This window comes from Accipiter gentilis, chromosome 17 (genome assembly GCF_929443795.1).
Source record: "Accipiter gentilis chromosome 17, bAccGen1.1, whole genome shotgun sequence".
In the NCBI taxonomy this organism is placed as follows: Eukaryota; Metazoa; Chordata; class Aves; order Accipitriformes; family Accipitridae; genus Astur; species Astur gentilis.
Window position 1 is genome coordinate 30,017,842 of NC_064896.1, and position 12,202 is coordinate 30,030,043.

General features: G+C 39.2%; 1 protein-coding gene across 2 annotated transcripts in view; it reads left to right on the top strand.

The window, feature by feature from the left end:
- Window positions 1-12,202, top strand: part of KNL1 (kinetochore scaffold 1) — a 31,941-nt gene that overhangs the window by 15,803 nt on the left and 3,936 nt on the right. For both annotated transcript variants that reach the window (XM_049820918.1, XM_049820919.1), the window contains 10 exons: window positions 953-1,020; window positions 1,144-1,242; window positions 6,005-6,120; window positions 7,639-7,729; window positions 9,231-9,347; window positions 9,987-10,074; window positions 10,816-10,884; window positions 11,303-11,342; window positions 11,460-11,561; window positions 12,015-12,115. In XM_049820918.1, coding sequence (XP_049676875.1) covers window positions 953-1,020; window positions 1,144-1,242; window positions 6,005-6,120; window positions 7,639-7,729; window positions 9,231-9,347; window positions 9,987-10,074; window positions 10,816-10,884; window positions 11,303-11,342; window positions 11,460-11,561; window positions 12,015-12,115 — 891 coding nt within the window. The remainder of the gene's footprint in view (window positions 1-952; window positions 1,021-1,143; window positions 1,243-6,004; window positions 6,121-7,638; window positions 7,730-9,230; window positions 9,348-9,986; window positions 10,075-10,815; window positions 10,885-11,302; window positions 11,343-11,459; window positions 11,562-12,014; window positions 12,116-12,202) is intronic.

Below are 12,202 nucleotides of genomic sequence, written 5' to 3' on the forward strand. Positions count from 1 at the left end.
TGTTCTTTATGCTTAATCAAGGAAGAGACCCATCCATACCATATATTTCATTTGGGAAAGGCCTCGAATGCCTGTGTCACAGCTTCCCACTAGCCAGTCAACATGCTTTTACGTTCTGGCTAAGTCCAAGCTGTTCAAGGAAAACTGAGATGGAAAGAAAAAGGAGAATTTTAAGTACAGCTTTGTTTTCAAGGGCAAGTTGGGCTGATGATGCAGTTTAGTTACCTTAGCACAGCCCCAACTCAAACTCTGCTGGCCCAAAGATGATTTTAAGCTGGTTCCATGCAGAATGAGTCTGCATGTCTCAGCACTGCACTCTTGGAAAAAGACTCCTCGGAGTGCATTATAGGGACAGGCTCTAAGCACAGTCAGCCCCCAGGTTTAATTAGCTCTTGCTTATTACCTGATACCTAATAATGAGGCAGAAATCTGCCAATCATCTGGTAAGTGATATCTTGCCTCTACAAAACCAATTCTGATTTTGGCCGCCTGCAACCATGAAAGCATATTTAACCCGTAGAAGATGGGCTCTTTCCTTTCAGTGAGAAACTAGCCCTTGTTGACTCAGAACTTGAATGCCATGTTTTTACCTTGAAAGCTTGGTCTCTGTCTACATAGGATGCCCTCTGTGAACTGGTTGGAGTCTCTCAGTTTTATTACTTTTTAGTATGTTACATATGGCTTTCTTCCCATAGAAAAGTGAATTCTGTCATTTCATTACCACTCTGACACAGATTTTATTTTATATTAGATTCTTAATCTAGTCCTCCTTATTTGTCCCAAGTAGTTGTTTCCTCAGTTATTCCATTCAGCACTGGAAACACACATAAAGGTCAAACTCTACATTAAAATTGCTTTCTTTCTAGAGCTAATAAGCTCAGGTTCACATTTCCTCAAGAATATTGTTAACCCCAGCAATATCCACCCTTTTTTTTGTTGCTTTTTTGGCTAGTTCAGCGAAGCAGTCAGATGGAGTCTCAGCTTCTCACAGACAGCATTTGTGAAGATAACTTACGGGAGGTATGTTACTAGCTGAAAGATGCTAACTTCTTGTAACAGGAAAAATACTTGTGCGCGTATATGCAAGTAAGCATTCTTGTTTGAAAAATGTACTTATCTGTACGTTTTTCATAATCTTTACAGAAATTTCAGAATGGTGTTATCACAGTTGGGGAGTTTTTTACACTTCTTCAAGTCCATGTTCCAATTCAGAAGCCCCGGCATAGCCATCTTCCAGGCAATGTGAGTGTCTCTCCTTTGATATGTATAATACAATTGACCTTAAATTATATTCCCTTGTCTTTTTTTTTTTCTTTTTTTTTTTTTAATTTTTATCAACTAGCCAGTCTGTATTAAAGGTCTTTAGATGAGTTAAGCCAGAAGTCAGTTCCACTTTGACAAGTGTGTTAGACACTGCATGCTTCCTCTTGTCTCTTTGCTCTTTCACCTCTGATAAGTCTGATGCTTTTTTCCCCTCAGTACTGAGAAATAGATTTCAATCTCTTCACAAAATACCATATATTCAGGATTATCTGTTCTTGGAGAAATATAGTAATTCTTGCTTTTTTAACTTGTTTTAAGGATGACAAGTTTGAGAGTAAGAATTAGAAGCTCAGTCTAAACTTTTCGCTTCATCTTACTATGTCCATCATCCACTGAAATCAGAATCCTGAAATGCTACTCTGCACTCCTACTACCTGTTCTGTTCTCTTCTTTGTAAGTGCTTCACCATGACATTACTACTCTTTATTTCTTCCCCTTAAGTCTGTTCTGCCTGAACCCAGTTTCAGTATCCTCATCCTGAAAGGTTTCTGCTGAATTCTTGCAGACATGGGAACAACTTTTTTTTTTTTTTTTTTTTGCATGCAGACAAGTACCATTCATTGGTAGTAACTTGATGCTGAACAAATCAGTAATCTTACTTTGCAATCATCCTGAAAACAGGGCCTTGTAATCTGATTTCAGTAAAGGCACCTTATTTTTATATATAAGCTTTCTTAGCACTAGTGTTTCAGACTTGCTTATTTGTACACATTTGTGTAGCCAGCTGAATTTCTAACTGGATGCTGGGGCTGATCTCTGTTATCTGTCTGGATTTTGCAAATAATCTTTATAAGGAATGGTACTTATCTAATGAAGTAGTGTGAATGAGCTGCTTAGTTTTCTGTACCTAGGTATTATACTGACATGGAAAAGTTTCAAGTTTCATAAACAGAAAGTCTGTAAGATTGCAATGCTTAGTATTTATTTAATAAAGTATATGAGGATTTAGTTCAAATACTTCCATTTCCTGCCACTTACAACAGTTCCTACTGGCACAGTGAATGATGCACTGGGGCAATGGAAAAGCCACCCTGGAAAGCAGAAAACCTTAGTAGTGTCTGCATAATTTTGACACTGGTTTGGGAGTTTCTTCTATGCCAGTACTTAATCTAGCGTGCTGGAGAACTTCCTAGTAGTCTGTTCAATGTTAAATAAATTCTAATGAGATCTGATCTTCCTTCTTTCAAATGGGTGGCGTGACATCTGTTTTAGTAGGAATTTTTAATGTGTCTTTATGATAGTGAGAGTGAAGTAGTTACTATGTATGAAAAGGTGTGGTCAAGATCATATTCTTCACATGGAAAGTGGTATATTTGTGAAAATTCGTTCCTTGTGAAATTCATTCCAGTACTTCAGATCAGTTGAACACTGGCTCCTGTATAACGAAGTTTTACTGCTGTAAGATGTCACATTGTCAGAGCAAATATATCAGTAGAATATTCACATTCAAAATGTCATATCTTCTAGGAAATGAGTGCAACTGGGGACTTTGTTGTGTTAGTCTGCAGAAAGCCAGTGCATATAGCTGGTTTGATATGTTTGTGGGGCACATGTGGTGGTGTGGTGTTCTGCCTTTCTCCACTGCCTCATTGCTGACAGAATAAAATTTGTGTGTCAACTTAGTGAGTGCACGTAAAAAGCCTGCCCGTTTTAAAGTTCTTTAAAACTGTTACGACAAAAGAATGAAAACTGATTAAAAAGAATCACAACTAAATAAGTATAATTCGTGTTGATTAAATTGCTTCCTTTATGACTTTTAAAGCTCTTTAGTTTTTATTTAAAATGCTGATTCTCTTAGTTACAGTTTAGTTTACACTTTCATTTTGCAAATGTATTCATACTGAGCTGTCTAAATATCCATCAGGCTTACAAAACTCTGATACTATTTATTAGTGACTGACCTCTGATGAAAAACAAACACCACCATCACACCACCACTCAAAAGCCCCTGAAAGCTTTCTCTGAAGGGATGGAATTAATGTCAATTATTTATGTGCTTCAACATAGAGGTAGCTTGCTGAAACACCCCCATCGTACTTATTTGATGTGCCTAAGAATTGTTGAAAATTGGGAACTTTGGTTCTTAATCAAGCATAGCTATCTTGTTTTATTCTAGAGCACTCTTGTTAACTGGATAATCATAGAATCATTTAGGTTGGAAAATACCTTTAACATCGAGTCCAACCGTCAACGATGCCCACTAAACCATGCCCTGAAGTGTCATGCTTTTTGAATACCTCCAGGGATGGTGACTCAACCACTTCCCTGGATAGCCTGTTCCAATGCCTGACAACCCTTTCAGTAAAGAAATTTTTCCTAATATCCAATCTAAACCTCCCCTGGTGCAACTTGAGGCTGTTTCCTCTTGTCCCATCGCTTGTTACTTGGGAGAAGAGACCAACCCCCACCTCACTACAACCTCCTTTCTGGTGGTTGTACAGAGTGATAAGGTCTCCCCTCAGCCTCCTTTTCTCTAGACTAAACAGCCCCAGTTCCCTCAGCCGCTCCTCATAACACTTGTGCTCCAGGCCCCTCACCAACTTGGTTGCCCTTCTCTGGATATGCTCCAGCACCTCCATGTCTTCCCTGTAGTGAGGGGCCAGTGGCCTTGGCCCATCGATCCAGCCTGTCCAGATCCCTCTGTAGAGCCTTCCTACCCTCCAGCAGATCAACACTCCTGCCCAACTTGGTGTCATTTGCAAACTTACTGAGGGTGCACTCAAGCCCCTCGTCCAGATCATTAGTAAAGATATTAAACAGAACTGGCCTCAATACTGAGCCCTGAGGAACACCACTTGTGACCCACTGCCAACTGGATTTAATTCCATTCACCACAACCCTCTGGGCTTAGCCAGACAGCCAGTTTTTTACCCAGCAAAAAGTATACTTGTCTAAGCCATAAGCCACCAGCTTCTCAAGGAGTATGCCATGAGAGACAGTGTCAAAGGCCTTGCTGAAGTCCAGGTAGACAACATCCATAGCCTTACCCTCATCCACCAGGCGGGTCACCTGGTCATAGAAGCAGATCAGGTTGGTCAAGCAGGACCTGCCTTTCATGAACCCATGCTGGCTGGGCCTGATCCCCTGTTTGTCCTGCACATGCCATGTGAGTGCACTCAAGGTGAACCGCTCCATAATCTTCCCTGGTACTGAGGTCAGGCTGACAGGCCTGTAGTTCCCCAGATCCTTCCTCCAACCCTTCTTATAAATGGGTGTTGCATTGGCAAGTCTCCAGTCATGTGGGACCTTCCCTGTTGACCAGGATTGCTGATAAATGATGGAGAGTGGCTTGGCAAGATCCTCCGCCAGCTCCCTCAATACTTTTGAATGGATCCCATCTGGTCTCATAGACTTGTGAGTGTCCAGACAGATTGTCCTGGTTTCAGCTGGGATAGAGCTAACTGTTTTCCTAGTAGCTGGTACAGTGCTATGTTTTGAGTTCAGCATGCGAAGAATGTTGGTAACACTGATGTTTTCAGTTGTTGCTCAGTATTGTTTAGACTATAGTCAAGGATTTTTCAGCTTCTCATGGCCAGCCAGGGCACAAGAAGTTGGCACAGGACACAACCAGGGCACCTGACCCAAACTGGCCAACGGTGTATTCCATACCATGGGACGTCCCATCTAGTTTAGGAACTGGGAAGTGGGGGGGGGGGGCAGGGAATCGCTGCTCGGGGACTGGCGGGGTGTCGGTCGGCGGGTGGTGAGCTATTGCCCTGCGCATCATTTGTACATTCCAATCCTTTCATTACTACTGTTGTCATTTTATTAGTGTTATCATTATCATTATTAGTTTCTTCTCTTCTGTTCTATTAAACCGTTCTTATCTCAACCCAGGAGTTTTACTTTTTTTTCCCGATTTCCTCCCCCATCCCACTGGATGGGGGAAGTGAGTGAGCGGCTGCGTGGTACTTAGTTGCTGGCTGGGGTTAAACCACAACAACAGGTCACTATTTATTTCCTCCTGGATTATGGGGGGTATATTCTGCTCTCCATCCTTGCCTCCCAGCTCAGGGGGCAGAGTACCCTGAGGATAACTGGTCTCACTATTAAAGACTGAGGCACAGAAGGCATTAAGTACCTCAGTTTTTTCCTCATCTCTGATGGCAATGTTCCCCTCTGTATCCAATAAAGGATAGATCTTCTCCTTGGCTCTCTTTTTATTGTTAACATATTTGTAAAAACATTTTTTGTTGTCTCTTATAATAGTGGCCAGACTGAGTTCTAGCTGAGCTTTTGCCTTTCTAATTTCCTCTCTGCATGACCTAACAAGATCCCTGTACTCTTTCCGAGTTGCCTGCCCTTATAATGTGTGCATGTTTTTCAAGTCTTTGTCTAAAAGGAGGTTAACCTCTTTCAGTTTGGGGGGTTTTTTTGAGCTTTAGTGATGAGGCATATGTCTCAAAAGTGAGGAAACATGGGGCATTAAACTGGAATGAGCTATCTAAGGTTATATGACTAACTTGTCTCAGAAAGAAATTGGACAAATCCAGAATGGAAAACAAGCATTTAAGTAGGTCAGGCTGCCTCCATTACTGTGTGTTTGGGGTTTTTTTCCTGTTCTGCAAAAATAAAGCTTCTGGCCTTTTGGTGGTTTCTGTACAGAAGTTGATTGGAAGTCACTGTTTCTGAAAAATATGCATCTTTTTTCTTCACAATTTTTCCCTCTGTTTTTCCCCAGTGTGCGGTCAGTGTACCACCTACTCCAGAGGACCTCCTTTACAGCCAATATGTTTATCGCCCCAAGCTGCGTATTTATGAAGAAGATTGCCAGGCCCTTTCCCAGATGATAGATGAGTAAGTGTTTTTTCAGTCACAGGGTATATCAGTAATTTTATTTTTTCAGCTCTGGTTGCATGCAAAGTGGCCAGAAGGAAGTTAATGTATTACATCTGGGAAAAATAAAAGAACGATAGTTAACCTACTTTATGCTGGTAGACAGTCTATTACAGATTTAGGTAGTAGAGAGCTAACTCTTGGGGAGGAGCTGTGGTTATGGAGATAATTAAAGTTTGGTTTTCCTCAAATAATTTATCTTTTACTAATAGAGTGTTTCAGTTGCACATCAGAAAAGTCAAACTTTTAAAATTGTATCAAAAATGATCAAACATAGAAAGCAGAATCGTAATGTTGTCCAAAAAGCAGATTTGTTTCCTGGTGTGCAACGAGCCAATAATTACACATTCAGGAGAGACTATTTATTTCATATTTGTGCAAAGATGGGTACTAGGTGGTAATTCTACAAAACTAGCACACCACACCAAAGAAAAACAATGCATTTATTCTGTTACATGATTAGTAAAAACCTGCCTAAATTTACATTCATTGGTTAGTAGTCACCATATCATCTACTATCGGCCAGTTATATTCAAATTAGCCTCGCTTGCTATGTAGATTAGCACGTATGTGCCTTGCAGGTGTGGGAGGGCAAGTTCCTCCAGCCTGCAATTGAGTCAGTGGTTGTGATCTCCTGCTGCCACCTTTACCTTTCTCCCAGTTCATGCTTCTTTGGCAATCATCCGGCCTTCAGCACCTTCTGGAGCAGGATGTTTCTTTTTATCAGTCACATCCTACATTTCTTAGGTCCAATTATCCTTCTTGTTATCTCAAGAACGTTTTCTTTTCTCTCTGATGGACCTTGAGTATTCTTGCCAAGCTGGCAATGCACACGAAGCATCCTCAAAACATCAAGGCCTAATTGGTCCAGGGTGTCTTTATTCTTTGAATGCCAACTGTGTGCCTTTCTGATTACAGCCTTATGTGTTAATTCGATATATACAAAATAAATCTTGCACAAAATAGACCATTCTAAATCTCCGAGTTGGTCTTCAACAGGAAGAGGTTACAATCTGTTGTTTGTCCTTCCAGTGTTTATAAGATTGAAATACAGTTATCATTATTTGTTTTCTTATCTGAAGGACACTTCTGGTCTGATTCATTATACTTTTTTACAATTTATGTGTAAAATCAGGTTTTATGATAAAATTCAAAATCGGTTGTAAGATTTTTTTCACAGCCTCGTTAGCACTACTTCCTGATTCTTTGGCTCTCTAGCTCTCCACCTCCTTGCCCTCAACAAAAAGAAAATAGGAAATTAACTTTGTATTATGTGCTAGAGTTTAACAAACACGGCCCCCATTTAATCAAGGCTTTAGAGGGTCTCTCCAAGATGTAAGACCCAACTAAATGAAAATATTTACACTTCCATGTTTTAATTAGAAAAGGGGAATGAACTGTATAAATGCCGATGTGCTGCTTTATGTGCTCACTGCAGTTGCAACAAGACATTCTTTCAATATTTTTTCCACATTTCAGGTTAAAACTGTATGCAAATGTCCGGGATCAACTCCTGGTGAATGTGAATAAGAGTTTGTGGGAGGTAATGAGAACCTGCTCTGATGAAGAGGTAATACTGTATGAAGAGATAATGTTGTTTCTTGCATAATGAAGAAATAAGGTTAATTTATGTATTCAGATAAATTAAGAACCAGAATGGTCACAGAATAACAAGAGGCAGGTAGGTGACACAAGGCAAAATATTTTCTAAGTGCAAAACTGCTAAGAGAACTTCCAATATGTCAAAAGAATGCAAGTATATGTGCCCTTTAAAATATATTAAAGGCAATACGTTGCTATAAAGCAGAAAAACTTGATAATTCAAGTTGATAATTCAGGTTGGTTGAGGACAGAAAAGAGAAGAGAAACTTTAGATGGGCCTAAGCAAACAGTGCAATTTTGGAAGGAAAAAACGAACTGCTCTTACTGTAGAGACTCTGTTGCTTCATTGGTGGAGCAGAATTGTCCATTAACTTAAATGCTTATTTAGCTTATGAAGACATGTGATGTTGCAAGACATATAATGAACAGAAAATATGTGTTATTATGCAAAAACTTACAGGATTTGGAGTGCAACGATGGTGTCATAATGCCAAAATAAAAGAAGAGGCCAGAGGGTATTTAAAGGAGAATGCTAATGATAATGGGCACAAAAAAGCACACCAAAGACATTTGCATTTAAAACCCAGAAGCATTATAAAAGTATCCCAGCCAGAATTGAGAAGGTAGATCAAAAGATTCTGTTTTCCATGGTTCTAATGCCAAGAATAAAGATCTATTCAATGAAAATCAAGAGTCAAAATTGATAAAAGACAGTATTTTTCTTAGTTCATCATTAGATTGATATATGATATCGCTGAGGCTAGGTTATTAACTAGATTCACGAAGAATTACACTTATGAACAATGTGAAAGCAGCTAGAACCCTTAGCTAACAATAAGACATTTGAAAGCTTATTAAGCAAATCTCTACACACTGCAATTAGAATGATACCACCTAGTAGAAATGGGCAGACGGCAAACATTGTAGAAAAAAGCTTTTTGTACATTCCTCTGCAGCTTCTGGATTGGCAGCTGTCAGAGAAAACACTGAACAGCATGATCTGTAGCTATGTTCTGTTAAAACAGGTTTTAAGTTTACTACTTGTGGTTTGGGTTCTGCCTGGACTTCTGTGAGCATTTCAGTTAGCCTCCTTAACTGTAATGGGGCAAGTGTTCTAAATACATGTCTCAAACAACTGGGATGAGAGACATCTGATGTACTTAATGAAGGTGCTCTGGTTTTTGGTAAAAGCATCTCTCTAGTTATTTGTGCAGCTCCCTATCTGAGAAAAGATCTTGTTGATCCTTGCAAAGAAAATCAGTTACTTTTGTAGGTGGCTGTACTTGAATTAACAGGGATTGTCCAGTCTTAAATTTTATTTAATTTGTAAGTGTCATGTAATACTGCTAATAGAGAAATGGGATATTAGGAGGAGCAGAGAAGGAAGAAAGAGTCTAAAGGGTCGGTTGAACAATCTTTTGTTGCACATTCCCACTCGCTTTCTCTTCTGTATTTTCCATGCATTGCAGCTGAAGAGCTTTGGAGCAGAATTGAACAAAATGAAATCCTATTTCACCAAGGAGAGTAAAATCTTGGCTCACAATGAGAAAGTGACATTGTACAGCAAATTGCTGCAGAGCGCACAGGTAATGTGGTACAAGGCTGCAGAGGTTTAGCTTTAAATAAAGGAACTTCCACCATATTTCGTCTGTCTTTGACTGTCAAGTTTAGGAGCCTAATTATTGTATGCAAGTGTGCATTCTCTTGAAAGTTACATTCTTATTAAACGTACTTCCGTTTTATTTATATGCAAATGTAAAACACATTGGGACAGTGACTTTCTTGCACTTACACTACAGGAACCTTCTGCCTAAGGGTTTTGGCAATTACAGTAACAGAGTGAAAAATGGGAGTATTAAAGGAAATGCCATCAGAAATTAGCTCTTTATACTGTAGTAATGTCAGTAACTAACAAGGAAATGCAGAAGTAATGTATTGTGATAGGCATCAGAAATTTGTATGTGTTAAAAGCTCTAGGAATTTATTTATTTCCATGTCTTATCCCTTCATAAGAAAAGTCATTAGGAAAATACATTGTTAAGTATCTAGTACTTTCTTACACATGGCTACTGCCTTATTGTTTGTCAGTCTGCCTCTTCCTTCTAATGACAGATTATATCAGCTTCTTTAGTTTCTTAGCAAGCAAAGATCCACATGGTGGTCCCAGAAGACAATTCAGCTTTTTAAGAAATGTCATTGACTTGAGTACAATTTTCCCATCTTAGGAACAACATGGAAAGCTACAGTCAAGAATAGAAAAGATGGATGAATTGCTCAAGGAGGCAGAGAGTTGTCTTGTTGCTCTGGAAGCAGGTATGTGTTTCTAAACTGGTGACCAATATGCTGATTTCTCTTTTTTTTTCAGAGCTGCTGTTTAAATGATCAGTTCAAGATTCTGTGTTTGGTGGTTGCTTGGAATTTTACAATTCCTTTGTTACAAGTATGTGCTAGGTGTAAATGCCTTCATTTGTGTCTGCAAACTTGCCTTGTGGGAATCACTTACACATTATATGAAGACCAGGAGTATATGTGCACTGAAATACAGAATTATAATTGTAGCCTATGAACATGTAACCAAGCTGGCTAAATCTGCTAGTGGTAACAGTACAGCTGCTGGCAGCACACAGTTTAAAATGGGTGTGAACCTGCCAGCGATCCTGCAGGTAGGCAAGACTAAGCTTTGCACTCCAGGACTGTACTGTTTTCAGCATCATAGCCAGATGGTTTAAAACTTGTTCAGCTATGTTCACACAAGCTGCAGCCAATACTTGGCATTGCTGCATAACAATGCTTTGTGTATTTTCACTGAATTTTCTTCCAACGCCTTAAGTAGAAATCAAATTGCAGAGCAGCAGCTTTGACACTGCAATAGAAGTAGTTTTCCTTGTTATCTGTTACTTTTTGAGGTTTTTGGTAGAAACTCTTCTGGCTTTTTGTACATTTTGCTTAGTTAGCTTTGAAATACTAAGATTTATAGAACCCACGGGCAAATAAAATGGAATCCAAGTATTGAATCTGGGAGTTCTGCAGAGACCTGATACTTCTTTCCCATAGATTCTGGCTGGGAAGAATGGGAAGCAGACTGTAGTGATGAAATGGCAGAAGGGAAAAACCTAGAGAAAGGTAATGGTACCAGCTGAATGGCACTTTTTGTTTTGTTTTTTTAAATTCTGGAGAGGGTGATACTCAATCCCCACCCTGATATATGAATTCTGGTATGGATGCAAACACTACTGCTTTCTTTTCCGCATTGGCTATAGCTAATCATACAGATGGTAAAGTATAAAAAGGACTGTCCCCTGGAAAAATGGAGTTTAGAACTTGGTACAGTGTGACTTGAAGAGTGTGTGCCTGGCTATCGTATTCAGCACTTTAATTCTTCAATAATTACTAACCTTTGTTGACCCCATATCTGTATCTAGGTAGGAGTAACAGCCATCAAGTTGAGATCTTTTGTATTGTTAAGAACAGTGACTGCAGAGCAAGTTAGGGCTTTCTTTACTGCTCCTTTCTTTCAAAGCTTTTTTTCCCTTTCTCTTAGAATTGGAAAGCCTCAAAGCCCAAGAAGAGGAACTTCAAAGGTAAGATGTCAAAGGGGATCTAAAGACCTTAAATAACGTGTGCACACTCAGGTTTTAGAGGGTTGGTGTTTTTTTAACCAGCGTGCTACATCTCATGTGGTTGGTTTGTCTTTGCAGAGAACTGTCAGATCTGGAGACTCAGAATGAGCAAATGCTTGCTCAGATGAACCAGCTAAAGGAAAAAGAAAAAAGCTGCCAGGAGCTCCTGGAGAGATACAAGTAAGGAAAAGACCTTCAGATTTTATTTTTATCAGCTACTTCTGGGGCCTCACATTTGTATATAAATGGTTTTCGTTTTCCTTGTTACTTGATTTGGGAAATCTTTGGATGTCCATCTCACAGCCTAGGATAAGCAATAAAACCTCACTGAACTTCTGTGTGTGATGCACTGTTTTTCTATTAACAACTTTGCAGTGATACTCTACATTTAGTCTTTCTATATCCAACTCTCCTCCAATTCCAAAATGAAAATTTATGTAAAATGAATAGTATTATGCTTGCGTTCCCAACAGATTCTTACATTCTGTAGGAAAGTGAAAATTTCATTGGTATATTATGTGGTAATAGCTGCAAGTGCACTTAATACTCTGATCTTTGTCCTTCAGATAATTGTTTTGGTTGGTTGGTTGAAACTTAGGGTGATGGTTTTTTTTCCCCCCCCTCCTTTTTTAGCTTTACTGAGTGGGAGATTACTGAATGGAGTGAACAGCAGGCAGTCTTTAATTTTCTTTATGATTCTGTTGAACTCACAGTTGTGTTTGGACCCCCAATTGGTAAGTCACAAAATCGGTAGGTTTCAGTTTTATGAATCTGAAAGGTTAAATAGTTACATAATAGAAACCTAAAGTTTCTATATTTGT